Source organism: Typopeltis vanoorti, chromosome 21 (genome assembly GCF_054136105.1).
Source record: "Typopeltis vanoorti isolate ZY-2024b chromosome 21, IOZ_Tvanoo_1.0, whole genome shotgun sequence".
In the NCBI taxonomy this organism is placed as follows: Eukaryota; Metazoa; Arthropoda; class Arachnida; order Uropygi; family Thelyphonidae; genus Typopeltis; species Typopeltis vanoorti.
This window is the reverse complement of record NC_143569.1, coordinates 25241164-25260109: the sequence shown is the minus strand read 5'-3', so window position 1 is coordinate 25260109 and position 18946 is coordinate 25241164. Positions and strand designations below refer to the sequence as shown.

Below are 18946 nucleotides of genomic sequence, written 5' to 3'. Positions count from 1 at the left end.
TCCATTTCCCCCTCGTGTTCTACAGGAATATATAATTCTATAACCATCACTTTCAAAATCTCCTATATATTCCTATCTGACTTCACTTAGACCAACCACATCCAATTTATTCCTCTCCATTTCTTTCTTTCTAGAAGAGATGCCAAGGTTGAATTACTGCAGTAGTCATATACTGTATTTCCCATATACAAGTATCAAAAAAGTGTATCACCCTATTATTACAATTGAACAAAGGATATAACAAGAATATAATTTCTTGGCAAGTTTAATTTATTTGACAGATTTTCATTAATTAAAAGATACATTTGAATCAACTAAAATTTTCCATTTCTCTTTTTTACTTTTTTTAAAAATTAAGCCAACACTAAAAAAATTAAAAAAAAAAATCTGGTATTGCTAAATTGCTTATATTATTATTATTACTTTACTAGTAGAATGATAAAATTGAAACTCATGTGTTTAATTAGATAATAATCATTTATTTCTTTTCAGATGCTCTTGCCCAGCACATGCAAGTTCTTCCAACATTGGTATTAATTTTTTTTTTAATTTAATTCTTTCTGCTTTATTTTTTATAACTTGATCTTAATGGGTTTATTGCATTAATTATATAATACTTTTTAAATTTAATTAAACAGTAAAACTTTTATACATGATTATTTTTATTGGACTTAGCCTAAATTAGCATCAAATTTTCATAGTACTTCCATCAAAATAATGCATTTTGTTGCATTCATGTTTTCCTTATTAATGTAATTCTGGCCATCTTATAAGCTTACTGACATGCAAACTTTGTTTGCTTGCACCTGGATAAAGGTTGAAATCTTTAATTTATAGTATAAAACAAGTGAAAAAACTTTCAACATCTATCTTATAAGGTGTGACACCTTTTGACTACTTGTATATGGAAATATGGCTTCCGCTTTACTTCAACCTTAGTATCACTTCTGAAATGATACCTTCTGGTATCATTTAAAGAAAAAAAAGGAGGGGAGAAAGAATATTATTATTATTATTATTATGTGACACCTCCAGGGAGTCCAAAGACTCATCGAGGGAGAGTGTGCCAACAGCATCGAACGATTGATTCCCTTCCAACTACTAACTGTAGTTGGAAGGTATCGTAGACTTGGGAAAAGCCAGAGACTTTTCCCAAGTCTACGATACTAGCACGTGTGAGACCATACTTTACAGTCTTGAAGGTGGGGGGGGGGAAGCTAAGTAGATTACGAAAGGACTAAAGTTGAATAATAGTATTATACCTGAGTTAAGATTAGAACATTTAGGCATTTTGTACAAGTTCAAGCAACTACAAAAATAACGAAGTAAGAGGGGAAACACATTGAGAATAAAAAAGTAACGTAATAAAAAAACAAAATATTACATTTTGTGCAGTTCGACATAAATATAAATATCAAATACGAAAATATTACAATACCCTCTAAACTTCAACTCCCTGTCCATACTCATCCTGAAGTCTCTGCCCTGATCAGTTTTCTGCAGTTCAGTTCCATCAATATAGTACACACCTTGCAATCTCTTCACAAAGTGCATCACCTTACACTTGGCTACCAGTGGCATTACATGCCCATTTAGGTTGGGTGTGTTGTTGTGTGGCTTAAGCAACCCACACTACAAAATTCACGTCAATTTGATCGTATAATTGCATTTTATTGATGTATGAAAGTTTTAAGAGTTCATAGTGCATGCATCAGTGCTCATCTTAATAGGTCCATGGGAATTAATTATAGGATAACTTTGAATATACTTTAAGTTATAGTTAAATATGGAGAGCATAAAGGTCAAATGAACAATAGCTATGATTCATGCACACTGTTTATGTGAGAAGCACAAAGGGTTTACACTTCGTGGTGAGATTTGATTCATCATCATTAGTGTTCTGTCTCTTGCTTCCTCCTTCATTTCCTGATATCTTCTTGTTCCCATTATATCATCAAGCATCATTAGTCGTCTTCTTCCTCTTGTCGCTTTCTTTCACTTTTCCCTTCTATCATTCTTTTCAGTAGGCTATCATTGGCAAATACTAGAGTGAGACATGGGTAATTTGAATTTTGATATGATTTTTAAATATAACCATATAATATGCACACAAATTGGAAAAAGTAGTCATTTGGGAAATTATTATTTTTTTGGATTGAACCAAAGAATGGCTGAAATAACTCATTTTACTTTACTTACTTATTATACACAGGTTTTTTAATTAAACGTCATTCAACTATAATCATACAAAACGTGAAAGCTCTGGCAGAAAACAGGACATTCAGTAGATCGTCAACACTGTTTTACATTGTGAATATGGGCAAAAAAGTTATAAATTATTTAGAGAAAATTATATATTAAAAACTCATCTATTTCAGTGTCCTAAACACGTCAGTTTACATTTTATGCATGCAAAATAGATGAAACTGAGAAAACAAAAACAGCAACTCATGACAAATGACAATGTTCAATTGAATTGGTCGACATAATAACCATTTACAGCCACTGATTTCTGGGTGCTGTTGTCTCAGTGCACACATCTTTTGGGTGGTTTAAAACCACTGGAACGCTAAGAATTTGACCTGCTGTGCCATCTGTATGTTTGTTCATAGGACTCAAAGGTGTCTGTATTTTGACCGCATAGCCAGGCTATTAATGCGAGTGTGATGCAATGTTTATGCACTGAAAAGTATCCTCTTCATGAGGCATTAGTACATTGCATTTAATTTTAGGAATCCCACAAAGCCAGGAAACAATTAGGGGAGTCATTAATAGGAATAAATGTAAAAATATAACATCAGTGATATTGCTATTCCATGGGTGTGCACAGCACACCCATGGAATAGCAATATACTTCCCTGTTCGGAATATACTTCCCTGTTCGTCACATTAAACTGGCAGGCATTTACCTTTGCCCATACTGCTTGTCTATTTAAGTCATCCTGCAGGCTTTCTATATCACCTTCATTTACCTTTGCTCTTCCCAATTTAGCATCATCAGCAAACAACTAAATATTTCCTTTCAAATAATTTCTTATATCATTGATGTACAAATTAAACAACAGAGGACCAAGTACTTATCTCTGCAGTACACCAGTGGTGTACTACAGAGCTTAAACTACTCTTTGATATCCATAAACTGTTCATTGATATCTGTCCATTCATCTGTCCTCCAATCCAAATCACCAGATTCATATCTGCCCTCATTTGCTCCAGTTTATGAAACATAATTCTATGTGAAATTCTGTCAAATGACTGCAAAATCCAGAATTATCAGTGAGTTGCCTTTTCCTTATCCAACTCCATTATTATAAAAAATAAACAAATTACTAATTCAAGAGATCCACCCTTCACTTTTGTAAAACCATGTTATCACTTATAAAATGTCATATTCCTGTCCACTCAGATCTGAATTTTGTCTTTCACCAATTTCTCCAATACTTTAACCACCACGCCTGAGATGCTGATTGGACTATAATTTGCTACTTCTGTCTTTGAGTCTCTTTTATATAGGGACTTTGACTGAGTCAGTCCACATAGATCTTGTTCTTACTCTGAGTCTTTTTCCTGTCATCTTACCATGAAACACCAGTTTTGCTCACCTTTCCTCTCCCATTCTGTTTAAGTGACCATACCACCTTAGATTAGCACTGCACACACACGCACATTCTTGAATGTTAACAATTCCAAGTTCCTTGATGGAATCTGTTTACTTCTTGAATCTTTCTCAGAACTCTCATATTCATCTCTAATCTTTGTTCAAGTTCTTTATTTTTAACCCAGCTCTCAAATCCTAACTTAAAACTGGTTTGAATACTGCTGGTTTAGTGTTTTTGCTAATTTCTCTCTTATTCCATATAAATTTATTCACATGGCTCCTGACCATACCAGTTTTGCTTGTTCTATTGTCTCTTTCCATATTTAATTTGCCATCGTCACTAAAAACTGTGCCTAAATAGCAGAAATATTGCACTTGTTCTACAGTTTCTCTGTTGACAATGCAGTTCATGGTTCTCTATATTCCTGCTTGTTTTCTTAGATTTAGGCTTCTTATTGTTGATTTTCATTCAAAATTTGTTACAGCTGTTATTCAATTTAGTTAGAGAATCCTTGAGATTTGCACTGGATAAGATCATCATCTGCATAACACAAAGAACTAAGTTTGGTATCTCTGATTATAAAATCAGGTTTAATGCCACTGGCTTTCGTACGATTGTCCCATAATTCTTACTGCTGACATACACCGATTGACTGCTTGGAAAGAAGTCAACACACCCCCACGGGCATGGTACATTATTCCAGATAAAGAGTCTCGTGTTTGTAGCTGATATAAATTGGAGAAATATGATGCTCCCAAGTTAGCAAATCTGTGTACAGGTGAAATGACTGTATCTTTGCTATATTGTCCTTGAACTTTAACTTCTTATCTAGTAAAGCTCTAAGATTCCCAGCCTGATCAATTTCTTCCAGTATAATCCCACCAATATAATATGCCATCGGATATTTTATTACACAAAGTGCATAACATACATTTTCCAACAGTGAACTGATTGCCATTTTCACATGCCCACAATTCCAAATTATTTAAATTATTCTCCAAGTGCTGCATATTAGCCACATTCCTCATTACCTATCACCAGCAAATAGCTGTATCTTGCATGTTAAATCCTTCCGAATATCATTAATGTAAAGATTAAATAACAATGAACCAAGGGTTGATCCCTGGAATACACCACTGTTCACCTAAAATCTTGCAGACTTATATATTTTCCATATACCACTTTTTGATATCGCTCATTGATCCATGTACTTATCTAAACTAGAGTTTGGTAATTAATTTATGGAATTAACGCATATGAAGTATATTAATTAAAGATAACTTTAATGAATCACTTCTATATTTCGGCAATGTCACATTGCCATCTTCAGGAACATAACGATACGGTATGTGCACTAAGGAACTAACAAAGCAAATGAGGAAGAAAGTAATAAACTAATTTTGTTCCTAAAGTCCTATGGTGCCCTCTTGCAGGCTAATTTGGTAGTCTTGGCAGTTGGGCTGAAGTTCTCATAATGAAAGTCTCCCAAATTTGGGGCAGTTTCATGCACCCAAATTTGTTGAGGTTAGGAACGTTTTTTAGAGCTGCTGAAGATTCTTTGAATAATCTTTCATATTTATACTTGCTGCGATGGATTATATTTGTTTTCTTCCAACGAATTTTGTGGTGGGTATCTAAGGCATGGTCTGCCAACCCAGAGCGGCTGTACTGGTGAAACCGGATGTAGTCTTGGTGTTCTGAAATCCTGATATTTGTTGTTCTGCCTGTTTGGCCAAAGTAGGACAATTTGCAGCTGCAAGGCACCTGGTATACACCAGGTAGGTCTAGGGGTAGTGGTTGGTCTTTGGTAGAGCGGATAAGGGATGCCAACTTTTTATATGGTCTGTAACAGGAAGTAAGGTCATATTTTTTGAGGATATTGGTTATTTTTTCACAGGTGCCCTGGATGTAGGGGATAGTGATAGACTTGGTGTAGTCTTTATTGTGGAGGGGGGGAGGGGGGTTGTGGTTTACAGGTTTTAGTATTTTTTGGATTTTTTTGGGGTTATAGCCATTGGCTAAGAAAGTGTTGAGGATGTGGTTTAGTTCCATAGTCAGGGCCTTGTCATCTGAGCAGATTAATTTTGCCCTGTTATATAGTGTTTTTATCACCCCATATTATTGTCAGGGGGGGGTGGTTGGATTGTTGGTGAATGTATCTGCCAGTGTGGGTGGGTTTTCTGTAAACAGAGAAAACCAAAGATCCATCAAGCTGGCGGGTGATTAAAGTGTCTAGGAAGGGGAGGGTGTTGTTTTCCTCTTTTTCTAAGGTGAACTGGATTCTGGGATGTTGGTTGTTTAAGTGTGTTAGGAAGGAGTGGAGTTTGTCTGAGCCATGTGGCCAAATAGCAAACACATCATCCACATAACGAAGCCAAATAGTGGGTTTTTGTGGGGCGGAGTTTAAGGCTTTCTCTTCAAATGTCTCCATAAAGAAATTGGCCAAGGGTGGGGAAAGTGGTGAACCCATGGCTGTCCCCTCTATCTGTTTGTAGAACTTTCCTTGCCAAACGAAATAACCTGAGTTCATTGTGAACTGAAATAGGGCTGAGATATCGGGAGGAAACTTGGCTTGGATGAGCTCAAGGGTTTCTTTGAGTGGGACATTAGTGAATAGGGAGGAGACGTCAAAACTGACCATTATGTCAGTGTGTTGGAGTGTGAGGTTTTCTATACTGGCTTTAAAGTGGGCCGAGTTTTTTATGTGTGATGGTGTGTTGCCAGTGTAGTGTGTGAGCATTTTGGCTAAATGTTTGGCTAATTTATATGTGGGGGAATCAATGCCATCCACTATGGGACGCAATGGCACATTTTGTTTATGTATTTTTGGGAGTCCATATAATCGGGGGGGTCTAGAGTTATAAGGTTTAAGTTTGTTGGTGACTTCCACAGGCCAAGAAGTGACTTTCTTAAGGAGTCTGTGGATAGTTCTAATCTGAGAGCTGGTCGGATTATATTCAATGGGGAGGTAAGTAGTACGGTCTCGTATTAAAGAATTTAGCTTACCTTTGTAGTCTTTTTGATTGAGTACCACAGTGGCACTTCCCTTATCAGCTTTGGTGATTACTATTTTTTTGTTGTTTTTTAATTCATTGGGGATAACAAAGTGATCCCCAACTGTGTCAAATTGAAGCACCGTTTCACTTCCGAGAAAGCTCTACGCATTTATAACCGCACTAGCTTCGCCCTGTGAACAAATTAGCTAAGAGAACAAATTACCGCGATGCGCGTTCTCCTTGCCGACGAAAACAAAACCTTACGGGCGCCAGAGGAAGAGCTTTCTAACACACTCGGCCTTGATCTATGGTCTATACTTCATGACATCTCATGTACATCGGCAAGAAAGGAATTCGAAAAAATACGTAGTCGGCACATGAAGAAATATGAAAACCTGACAAAGACTTCTACTTCTGCAACCCAGCCTCCACTTAACACAGTAGTCAACCTCTCGTTGGCAGTTTTAAAGCCTGAAGCATTCACCGCACTTTCACGTGGTCACAATTTCGCCCTAGCTCCAAAAAGGATACCTGCTGAAGAAATCATGATCCAAATAGAGCGTGGAATTCGCAACCTGCCTAACCATATCGCCAACAACGTGAGACTGGATGTAGTCGGTGTTCTCACTAAAGCCAAACCTCCAAAATCCAACTTATCCAAAAACGAATATACAGCCCTACAAGAATTAAAAAACAACAAAAAAATAGTAATCACTAAAGCTGATAAGGGAAGCGCCACTGTGGTACTCAATCAAAAAGACTACAAAGGTAAGCTAAATTCTTTAATACGAGACCGTACTACTTACTTCCCCATTGAATATAATCCAACCAGCTCTCAGATTAGAACTATCCACAGACTCCTTAAGAAAGTCACTTCTTGGCCTGTGGAAGTCACCAACAATCTTAAACCTTATAACTCTAGACCCCCCCGATTATATAGACTCCCAAAAATACATAAACAAAATGTGCCATTGCGTCCCATAGTGGATGGCATTGATTCCCCCACATACAAATTAGCCAAACATTTAGCCAAAACGCTCACACACTACACTGGCAACACACCATCACACATAAAAAACTCGGCCCACTTTAAAGCCAGTATAGAAAACCTCACACTCCAACACACTGACATAATGGTCAGTTTTGACGTCTCCTCCCTATTCACTAATGTCCCACTCAAAGAAACCCTTGAGCTCATCCAAGCCAAGTTTCCTCCCAATATCTCAGCCCTATTTCAGTTCACAATGAACTCAGGTTATTTCGTTTGGCAAGGAAAGTTCTACAAACAGATAGAGGGGACAGCCATGGGTTCACCACTTTCCCCACCCTTGGCCAATTTCTTTATGGAGACATTTGAAGAGAAAGCCTTAAACTCCGCCCCACAAAAACCCACTATTTGGCTTCGTTATGTGGATGATGTGTTTGCTATTTGGCCACATGGCTCAGACAAACTCCACTCCTTCCTAACACACTTAAACAACCAACATCCCAGAATCCAGTTCACCTTAGAAAAAGAGGAAAACAACACCCTCCCCTTCCTAGACACTTTAATCACCCGCCAGCTTGATGGATCTTTGGTTTTCTCTGTTTACAGAAAACCCACCCACACTGGCAGATACATTCACCAACAATCCAACCACCCCCCCCTGACAATAATATGGGGTGATAAAAACACTATATAACAGGGCAAAATTAATCTGCTCAGATGACAAGGCCCTGACTATGGAACTAAACCACATCCTCAACACTTTCTTAGCCAATGGCTATAACCCCAAAAAAATCCAAAAAATACTAAAACCTGTAAACCACAACCCCCCTCCCCCCCTCCACAATAAAGACTACACCAAGTCTATCACTATCCCCTACATCCAGGGCACCTGTGAAAAAATAACCAATATCCTCAAAAAATATGACCTTACTTCCTGTTACAGACCATATAAAAAGTTGGCATCCCTTATCCGCTCTACCAAAGACCAACCACTTCCCCTAGACCTACCTGGTGTATACCAGGTCCCTTGCAGCTGCAAATTGTCCTACTTTGGCCAAACAGACAGAACAACAAATATAAGGATTTTAGAACACCAAGACTACATCCGGTTTCACCAGTACAGCTGCTCTGGGTTGGCAGACCATGCCTTAGATACCCACCATAAAATTCGTTGGAAGAAAACAAAAATAATCCATCGCAGCAAGTATAAATACGAAAGATTATTCAAAGAATCTTCAGCAGCTCTAAAAAACGTTCCTAACCTCAACAAATTTGGGTGCATGAAACTGCCCCAAATTTGGGAGACTTTCATTATGAGAACTTCAGCCCAACTGCCAAGACTACCAAATTAGCCCGCAAGAGGGCACCATTAGGACTTTAGGAACAAAATTAGTTTATTACTTTCTTCCTCATTTGCTTTGTTAGTTCCTTAGTGCACATACCATATCTTTATGTTCCTGAAGATGGCAATGTGACATTGCCGAAATATAGAAGTGATTCATTAAAGTTATCTTTAATTAATATACTTCATATGTGTTGTTAATTCCGTAAATTAATTACCAGTTATGTCTAACCAACGTATAAGTCTTACTACTAGAATCATAAACTAGAGTTTATAATTCAGTTAAATATCATCGAACTTATGCAATAGCCTTCCATGCTGTATCTGTCCAAATCTTTAGCAAAATCCAAAAGTATCATTGGATTTTTATACCAGCTACAAAAGTATCAAGTACTCAATTATAACATTATTATAAAATGTCAGAAAGTTGCTTAAACATGATCTTCACCTAGTAAATGACATGCTGTTTATTGCAAAGTATAGATTCTCTGTCAATCCATTTCTGTATGCGATCTTTTACTTTTACCAACTTTTCCAAAAGATTCACTGCCCTCCTGAGATTCTGATTATACAGAAAGTTCAGCTGAACATTCTTTTGACATCTGGTGATATTCCATTAGTTCCTATTGCCAAATTCCTATTCACTTTCTGCAACAGCTCTAGTACCTCCTCTTCATACACCTGAGTTTCATCATCGATTGAAGAGGTAGCATGCGCTCTATGTTGCATTCACTAGATTGATAGCTTTGGAAAAATGGGTGCTCATTAGTTGAATAATCTCTTCATCTGTCACTGTCCACATTTACTATAATTATTCTTTTACATTCATTCTTTTTTTGACGTTCAGATAAGAATGGAATTCTTTTGGGTTGTCTTTAGCTTCTTAAGTTGGTTTCTTTTCATACTCACACTTAGCTTTCTGTACAATAATTGTAACTCTTCTGGCCTGTGCATTTTTCTTTTTGTAACTGACATCATCCTTACGCAGGTGTTATACTTTCCACATTATTTCTTAAGAATCTCTTGCTTAACCTTCCTACCGGCCGAGGTGGATGAAATAGCCAGACCACCCCAGCATTTTTCATGGATCAAAACTTCATTGGCATTCTACCTTTTTATCAAGTATTTACCCTCCTCCGCCGTTAATCCCTTAATGATGATTTTAGAGCCATTAGTTGATTAACTGTGGTGGAGCGACTTTTGTGTCATTTGCCTTTACATGTACTGTGTTACTTGGAATTTCCTTTACTGTGCTAGGATATTTGATCATTTTTTTTTTTTTTGCTGCACAATTTATTTATTGTGTCTCTTTCCAAAAATAAAAACGAGTTTCACATTTGCCAAAATAAATAATCAATCCTGAAATGACCACAGATCAGCCTTTGCATTTCCTTCACTTTACTGACAGTATAGATTTCTTTCATGAATTTTCAAATGTTTTGTTTGCATTTAAAATATTTTGTCAAATATTTGAATTTTTAAATAACATTTAGTGAAATAAATATGACATTTTGCTTTCTTTCTTTGCAAAATACTTTTATATGGATCGTCACATTTCAATTTTAGGAATGATTTTTTTTTTTTTTTTTATGAACAACAAATGATTATAAACTGCATAACTCGGTTTCCGATTGTGTCATTTTTAGTATCAAAAATTTATATCTTCTTTTGCTTAAAATTGCAACAGTTTTTTTTTTTTTTTTTTTTTTTTGTAGGATGTACATTACTATAATATCCAGTGCTTAACCACTGTAGATATGTTGAAAATATAATGGAAAGGATATCCTGTATGGAATGATTCAAAATTTATGCTCATTTTTAAGATTTTTTACTGCAACTCCCTCCCCCTCCTCCTCTCCTGGAACTCGGTTACATAACTACTTTAAATTTGAAAGCTTTCAGACAGTATTCAAAATCTGTTATTTCAGTTTACCATTTTGACAAAGCAATAATATTGTTGTATATTCGAAGCTTCTAATTCTGTACTATTTCTTTGCATCTGAAATCAGCTGTTCAGCGGTCTGCTGAAATTATTCTAAGATTTAGAAATACTATGCTATATTTTCAATATGTAAAACTGTTATAAAGAGATTTGATCTCTATTTTCGGAGTGTTTTTATTTATATGCACAAGGGTTCAATTCCGATTGGTGCAGTGACTTTTTACTCTTTCTTTCAGAATCTGAAAAATCATTTACTCAAGATCAAATACAAAATATACACATTTAATAAAACAAAAACAATATATACACTTCAAATAAAATTACACAACTAACTACAAAATTAGCTGGATCCAAGGCCTTTTAAAATAAATCTACACTTTAGAGATTTTCTTATCCAAAAATATTAAAACCACCTATTCTCTGACTCATTCTATTACTGGATTGTTTAACATATACTTAATGATGTCTACCAGAATAAATACCTTGTTTACACAATAACAAAATGTTCATAATCAGTTTCTTTGTTAAGGCCTTTTTTCCGAAGATATAAAATTCTCTTCTTCTTTTCCATAGGATCCTTTCTCATCACTCTTATGTAGCACACATTATTTCTCCTGACTCTGAAGTATAGATATTCTGAATTCACCAAAGTATAGGTATACTTTTACCTCATGCAGTTCAATTTTGTTAATTTTTGTACCAGCAAAAAGTTTCTTCTACTGCTTTATCTGTTGCTAAATTCCTTCTCCTTTTCCAGTTGAAATAACAGATAGATCCGGTGTCCTTAAAATAGATGAGATTTTCAATCAGCATTTCCTCGAACATTCCTATAGAATGTCAATCACAATATTTTCTTTTATTTACCAATACTTATTTACAGTCTTAACTCCTCCACTTTAAAGGCTCACAATTCTGCGATTCCTTTTTCAGAATCTTCTATTAATATCCCCCCAACTGTCATATAAAAACTTAATTTCCTATGAACAAAATTTTGGCAGCCTGCATTCTTAAACTTCCATTAGCTCTCTTTGTTTATCCTCCGTTCTTTGATACCGAACGCTCTCTTGCTGTTTCCGTTACCTCGATACTGAACGCTCACTCTCTGTCAGCTGTCAATCAGCCATCAAACTCCTCGGTGAGCATGCGCACTCCATGAAAGTGGCAAGCAAGAAGTTATGTATAATGGCTGACGTGTCGTCTCCATTAGCGTTATGAGAATGTCTTTACAAAACACAGCACTTAATAATTTTAAACCACAATAAAATTTCTGAAAGTAACACAATTATCCAAATCGAAACATTTCATTTTGACAAAATAATACCAATAATGGACACATCGCAAGTGCCGACTATGCGTGTTATGAAACTAAAACTAATAATGTACTAACATAAACAATTTGTAAAAATATTCAGAATTTCAAATTATGACTATTTTTACAAAACTGTTTATGCATACCACACAAAAGAAAGTTCAGTTGTGTTATTTTTCTTTCTTTTTTTTTTTTTTTTTTAATTATAAATATTACTACTTCTACTGCTGCTGGTTGCCATTTCTGAAATACGTCTTGGAAATGCTCAGCAATAATCCTCTTAGCTGGAGGAAAAGCTAAAGTTTTAGATTACTCTTACTGTCTTGAGAAACACAAGAGAGAGAGAAAGTTTCCCCCAGAAACACTAAATTGCCTCAAGCAAGAATATCATATTTTGTTTTCAGTTTTTGATTAGCAAACATCCTAACACAGAAAAACTGACATTTCTTTTACAGGCTGATGCAATATTTATGCCAAAAATGATTTCTTTATTTATAGTGATCAGTTTCACTTTTATTATCGAAAAATTCTAAATTATTTAATGCAATTATCTTGAAAAAAGGATTTGAATTTTTTAAGAGAAAAGGTGCATATATGTTACATAATCATTTATTTTTTGGATTGGAGGGGAAGGGTTATTATTATTATTATTACATAACACCTCCAGGGAGTCCAAAGACTCATCGAGGGAGGGTACCTGCTCTACAACTCTCTGTCCCCACCACTCCACAAACCGCAACTACCATCATCATCTACACCAGTGCCATCTACCACTGACCACCACCACTATTTTCACAGACAATCACAAACATCCATGCCCACGGAGGGATTTGAACCCACAGCCTTTTGGCTGGAGAGCAGATACGCTAACCACTTGGCTAACCACTCCCTATCAGGAAACCTTCAGCCCAACGGCCAAGAATACCTGCATAGCCCGCTAGGGGGGGCGGGCACCATCAGGACTATTAGGAAAACCATAGCAACCTCGCTTCATTCTCATTTACTGTGTTTAGTGCCTGCATGCACCTGTCTTTATTGTAAGTTCCTTTCGAAGATGGCAACGTGACGTTGCCAAAATATTGAAAATATATTAAAAGTTTATTTTAATGTATATTCTATTGTATGTTGTAATTTCCTTAAGTTATTTAGTAAGCATATTCAGAATATATATATATATATATATATATATATATAAATTATTTTAAATGACTGATACCAAGAGATAAAGAGAGATAACATGGTTTATTTAAAAAGATACTACTAGTTTACCAGTGTTGTTGAATGAAACTAGTAAACTAGTAGTATCTTGAATTACATTCAACAGAACTAGTAAACTAGTAGTATCTTGAATTACATTCAACAGAACTAGTAAACTAGTAGTATCTTTTTAAATAAACCATGTCATCTCATTATCTCTTGGTATCAGTTATTTAAAATAATTTATAATATTTTCTACCAAGTAAAAATGAATAATCACAATATATATATTATTATTATTATTGTTCCGGGAAACTCCAAGGAGTCGACAGACTCATCGAGGGAGGCCCTAACATCATGTCTGGAACAACTATTCAACATTCACACAGTATCTATCATATCTTGCCTTGAACTCATTCACGGTCGTAGCACCCACAACAGACTCTGGAAGCTTATTCCACTCATTCACCACTCTCCAAGTAAAAAGCCTAGCTCTAACACCCTTGTCAACCATGCTCTTGCCCAGCTTCCATGCATGGCCCCTAGTCCTCCCACCACCAGTCATATTTTCAAAAATATCTTCTGGATCAATCTTATAAAAACCCTTCAGTAATTTGAATGTCTCAATCATATCACCTCCTCCTTCGCCTATCGTCCAATTTCTGCAACCCACAAATCTTCAACCTATTCTCATAAGGTTCATTCCACAGACCTGCTATCATCTTGGTCACTCGTCTCTGGACCCTCTCCACTTCCTCCCCATCACAAAGAAACCCTGGTGCCCATAACTGGGCACAGAAGTCCAGATGGAGTCTTATCAAGGCTCGATACAGAGGAACAACAACTTGTTTGTCTCTGCATGTTAAAGTATTTTTCATAAGCCAAGTGATTTGGTGAGCTGTTTTAGTCACTTTTGCAATGTGCCCCCTAAACTTCACTCCCTATCCACCAGCACTCCCAAATCCCTGGCCTCATCAATCTCCTGGAGTATGGTTCCACCAATGCGATATACTGCTGCTGTTCTTTTCACCCCAAAGTGCATAACCTTACACTTTGCCACATTAAACTGACATCCATTTTTCCTAGCCCAGTCCTCCAAACTATCCAAATCATCCTATAAAATTTTGACATCCTGTACACTCACAATTGCTCTACCCATCTTTGCATCATCAGCAAACAAGTGAACACTTCCTCTCAAATCCTTTCCAACATCATTGATGAACAAATTGAAAAGCAGTGGTCCAAGCACAGAGCCCTGCGGCACTCCACTAGTCACAAGACGTCTTTTTGACTCCACTCCTGAATAAACCACTCTCTGGTATCTCTCCTTCAACCACCCTCCTATCCATCTTACCAACCCTATATCTATCCCCATCTGCTCCAGTTTACTGATTAGGGTTCCATGTGGTATCCTGTCAAAGGCCTTGGCAAGGTCCAGTAGTATCACTGTAAACCCATTACCCCTATCCAGTTCAGCTGTCACTGTGTTATCAAACGTGAGCAAGTTACTGAGGCATGATCTACCCTTCACAAAACCATGTTGTCCCCCATACAATATCCCATTTTCATCTATCCAATCCTGTATTCTTTTCTTGACTAATTTCTCTAAGACCTTGACAATTATTCCTGATATGCTATTCAGTCAGTAATTTACAACAGCAGTCTGGAACCACCTTTATGCAGTGGAACTATTTTCCCCTCCTTCCACCCGCTCGGGACTAACCCAGACCCGAGACTCAAATTAAACAAAATGGTCAAGGGTACTGACAATTCTTTAGCTGCTTCTCGTACTACACGAGCTGGTATACCATCCAATCCCACAGATGTATTGACATTGAGGTTATGCAATAGACTACTCACCTCCACTTCATTCACCACAATTCCCGTATAATCTACTGGTTTATTCGTTTCTGCAATGTTACCACCTGGATGATATATTCTTGCAAAGTGCTCACTCAGTAACTCAGCTATCTCAACTGATTCAGTTACCTCCCTACCATCAGCATTCTTTAAAATCAATCTGCCATGTACATTTTTCCTTTTACTTGCTACATATCTAAAAAACTGTTTAGGATTCTCTTTAGCCTGCATGGCAATGTTCTTTCGTAATCCTTTTTTGCTTTTCTTACCCCACTCGTCACCCTTCTGCCTGCACTTTATACCGTTCATGTGCCTGCCAGTCACCTTTCTCCTTAAATTCCCTCCATAGTTGTTTCTTTTTTTGCAGCTCAAGCTTAATGGTGTTATTCATCCATTTAACTCCTACTTGATTTATTATTTGGACTCTAGGTATACAGTCAGCCATTGCTACATGCAAGCACTTCTTAACTACCTCCCATGCACTATCAACTTCTAGTCCTTGCAGTTGTACATGCCATGGCACTGAGCCAATCAAACTCCTAAGCTTGTCATACTTTCCAGCCCGATAATTCCACATGTACCCTGTCTTAATTGAAAATTCTACACCTTTAGCCACCTCCCAAGTCAAGACCCTATGATCACTCTCACCGATTGGTGGCAATGTGGTCATATTTGTTACAGCCAAATCCTCAGATGTAATTACTAGGTCAAGCACTCTCTGACCCCTAGTATTTTCCATTACATGCTGTCACAGATAGTTATCCCTTAATAACCGCATAAAATCCAATTCCTTCCTCCCGTGTGTCCTCTCCTCACTCCAATCAATGCGACCATAGTTGAAATCTCCCATAATAATCACCCTCCTTCCACTCATTTCTTCTATTTACTTGTGCATACTGTCACCACCATCTTGTCCATCACCTGGTCTATAGCAGCACCCAATTGTATATTTAGTTCTGCTAGCCACAATCTCACACCAAATGGCCTCAAATGTGCTCTTTTCTCTATCCTGCAATTCAACTTCTGTTCTCCTTGGCTGGAGCTCATCAGCTATCATCAGCAATACTCCTCCCCCCATTTTATTCTCTCTGTCATTCCTGAACACACTATACCCATCACATTCAATCCCACTAGCTATATCATCTACAGTCAGCCAGTTTCACTAATACCTATAACCTGTGGTCTGGAAGTGCCAACCATGGCCAAAAACTCTTCCTTCTTGTTCCTAATACTCCTAGTATTAGTGTACATGAATTTAAGACCCCCATTAGCCCCACCCCTACCTTTATGCCTTATATTAACTATCCCACTCTGGTTTGTTGTCCTTATTTGCCCTAGCATATTATATTCATTCTTACATTCAACTGCCTCCCTAAGGACTATATATCTACCCCCCCCCATAACAAATCTAGTTTCCCTGAATTTGCACATTCACTACATGCAGCAACACTTTCTCAAGTCTTCTTACACCGTAACCATTCAAATGCAAGCCATCCATCTTATATAGATTCTTTCGCCCATCAAACTCACTCCACACGTCCACAAATTCCACACCACTCGTCATACATATATATATATATATATATATATATATATAAATCTCCCACATGAGAAATTTTGAATTTATATCACATCATTGCTGTGTGTAGTAGTGTGTTGGCAAGGGATATGATCACGTTATTATTTATAAATTTTAATTATTTATTTTATTTTATTTTATTTTATTATTTATATTTTTCCTTTTTTGGTGAAATAATTTACTTGAAAGGTGAAATGGAAACAGTACAGTCAGGCATCTCTCTATCAATACAATATTTGTAGTCCTGAAAAGGACTGTTTTGATGGCTTTGAAAAGAAACATTTTTGATTTTACTGTTCAAAATTTATAGATGTTGAACACTATGGAACACTCTAAAATAAGGGTGAAAGGCACCCAATTTTTTATTGATACTTTATTCCTTTGAAAATATACTATTATACATTTCGAAAGAACAGTATATCATGGTGTTATAAAAATAACTTAAAAAAATTCACCTTCAAGATGAAATGGAAACAATACAATCAGGCATCTCTCTCTCTATCAATATTTGTAGTCCTGAAAAGGACTGTTTTGATGGCCCTGAAAACAAACATTTTTGTTTTCATACTGTTCAGAATTTAAAAATCTTGAACAGTATGGAATACCCTAAAGCAAGGGTAAGCACACAAAGCAGTTTTACATTCAGGGCACCGGATTGTTGTCTCCCTTCTGATATTGTTTTTTTTTTGCATACATAGCATTTGCGTTTTTTTTATTTTTTTATTAGCCATGGCTGGTAGATTCTGGGTATACGTTCTAATATTCCTTTCTGCCCAGTAATAAGCTGTAACCCAATGGAGATTACTGACCCCCTCCCCACTTCCACTGGGAAACAGATGAAAAGAACATGCCCAGCAGGCAGCACACTAAAGTGCCTCATGCAATAGCTGAATATTTTACAGGCAGAAATTCCTTGTTTTTTGTTTTTCCATCTTTCTGATTGATTAGCAGACATTCGAAACATTGAATTTGTAGGATGACAGTGTTTTTAAATATTAATTTCCTCTATTACCCAATATCACATAACTTCCTGATTTATAATAATCAGGAAATAATGTTTATATTTTCTAATTTATAATAATCAAAACCTAGTTTCTGGGTCGAAAAATTAAACGTTATGTGGAACAATTACTATGGAAAAATTACAAATTAAATAAAAACTGTATCTATGTTTCATAACAGTTTTCAGTTATGTGGTAGTGTTGCAGCGGGGGGGGTGTAAAACTATCAAAGTCGAAATAAAGTTCAATTCTATTGTGAAAATATGAAATTTCACATTTGATGCATGCACATATACGTATTTTGTATGAGATATGCAATATATGCAAAAGTATCGCTTACTTTAAAATTGGAGCAAAATATATAAACTAGCAGAAAATATATACATATCAATTTAAATAATAACTGTTTATTTCTTTTGTAAAGACCAATTATACAGCAAAACCAACAAGGTGAAAGTGCAAAGAATAGTAGATTAAGATATTTTGAAAAAAAATTAGTAATATGATTAAAGAATTGCATATTATTCTCTATAAAGCAAAGTCGTCGAAGAATAATTCACAGATTTCCTGAAGGAAATCTGTGAATTATTCTTCGAAATCTGATTTTGAACAAAGATAACATAATCTAGAACGCAGCAGCCGGTTTTTTTTTAAAATAATATTTCAATTAATTATCATGAATTAATTTCTTGGAAAACAAAGAAAATATTGTCGAGTAAGCGAGTGGACAAAATTAGCACAAAAAACTGGTTCTCCAAGGAATTTAAAACTATACAATAAAAATAAAAATAAAAATAATTTTTATATTTTTAGTCTCTCTAATATAACTAAGAGTCCAGTTGCCCAGCATAAAACAAGGAACTGTGTTCCTTGTTATAGAGAGCTGAGACTCAGCTTCGCGAGATAATCTGGTTAAGTGTTCTCTACAGTGTAAAGGATTATCGCACCTTCTAAAGGACAGAACAGCCAAATTACACTTCTTATCCATGTTCTTTCAACAGGTGTACGGAATCGTATCCAGATTTAGCTGGACGTATATATGTCCAGCTAAATCTGGACGTATATATATATATATATATATATATATATATGTCCAAAGCTGTACGTGTGTGTGTGTGTGTGTGTGTGTGTGT

General features: G+C 36.2%; 1 protein-coding gene across 1 annotated transcript in view; it reads left to right on the top strand.

Annotated features, from left to right (window-relative positions):
- T3dh (Type III alcohol dehydrogenase) overlaps positions 1–18946 on the top strand; it is a 238174-nt gene that overhangs the window by 28127 nt on the left and 191101 nt on the right. The window contains exon 2 of the mRNA XM_090411620.1: positions 493–530. Within this exon, the coding sequence (XP_090267746.1) occupies positions 493–530 (38 nt within the window). The remainder of the gene's footprint in view (positions 1–492; positions 531–18946) is intronic.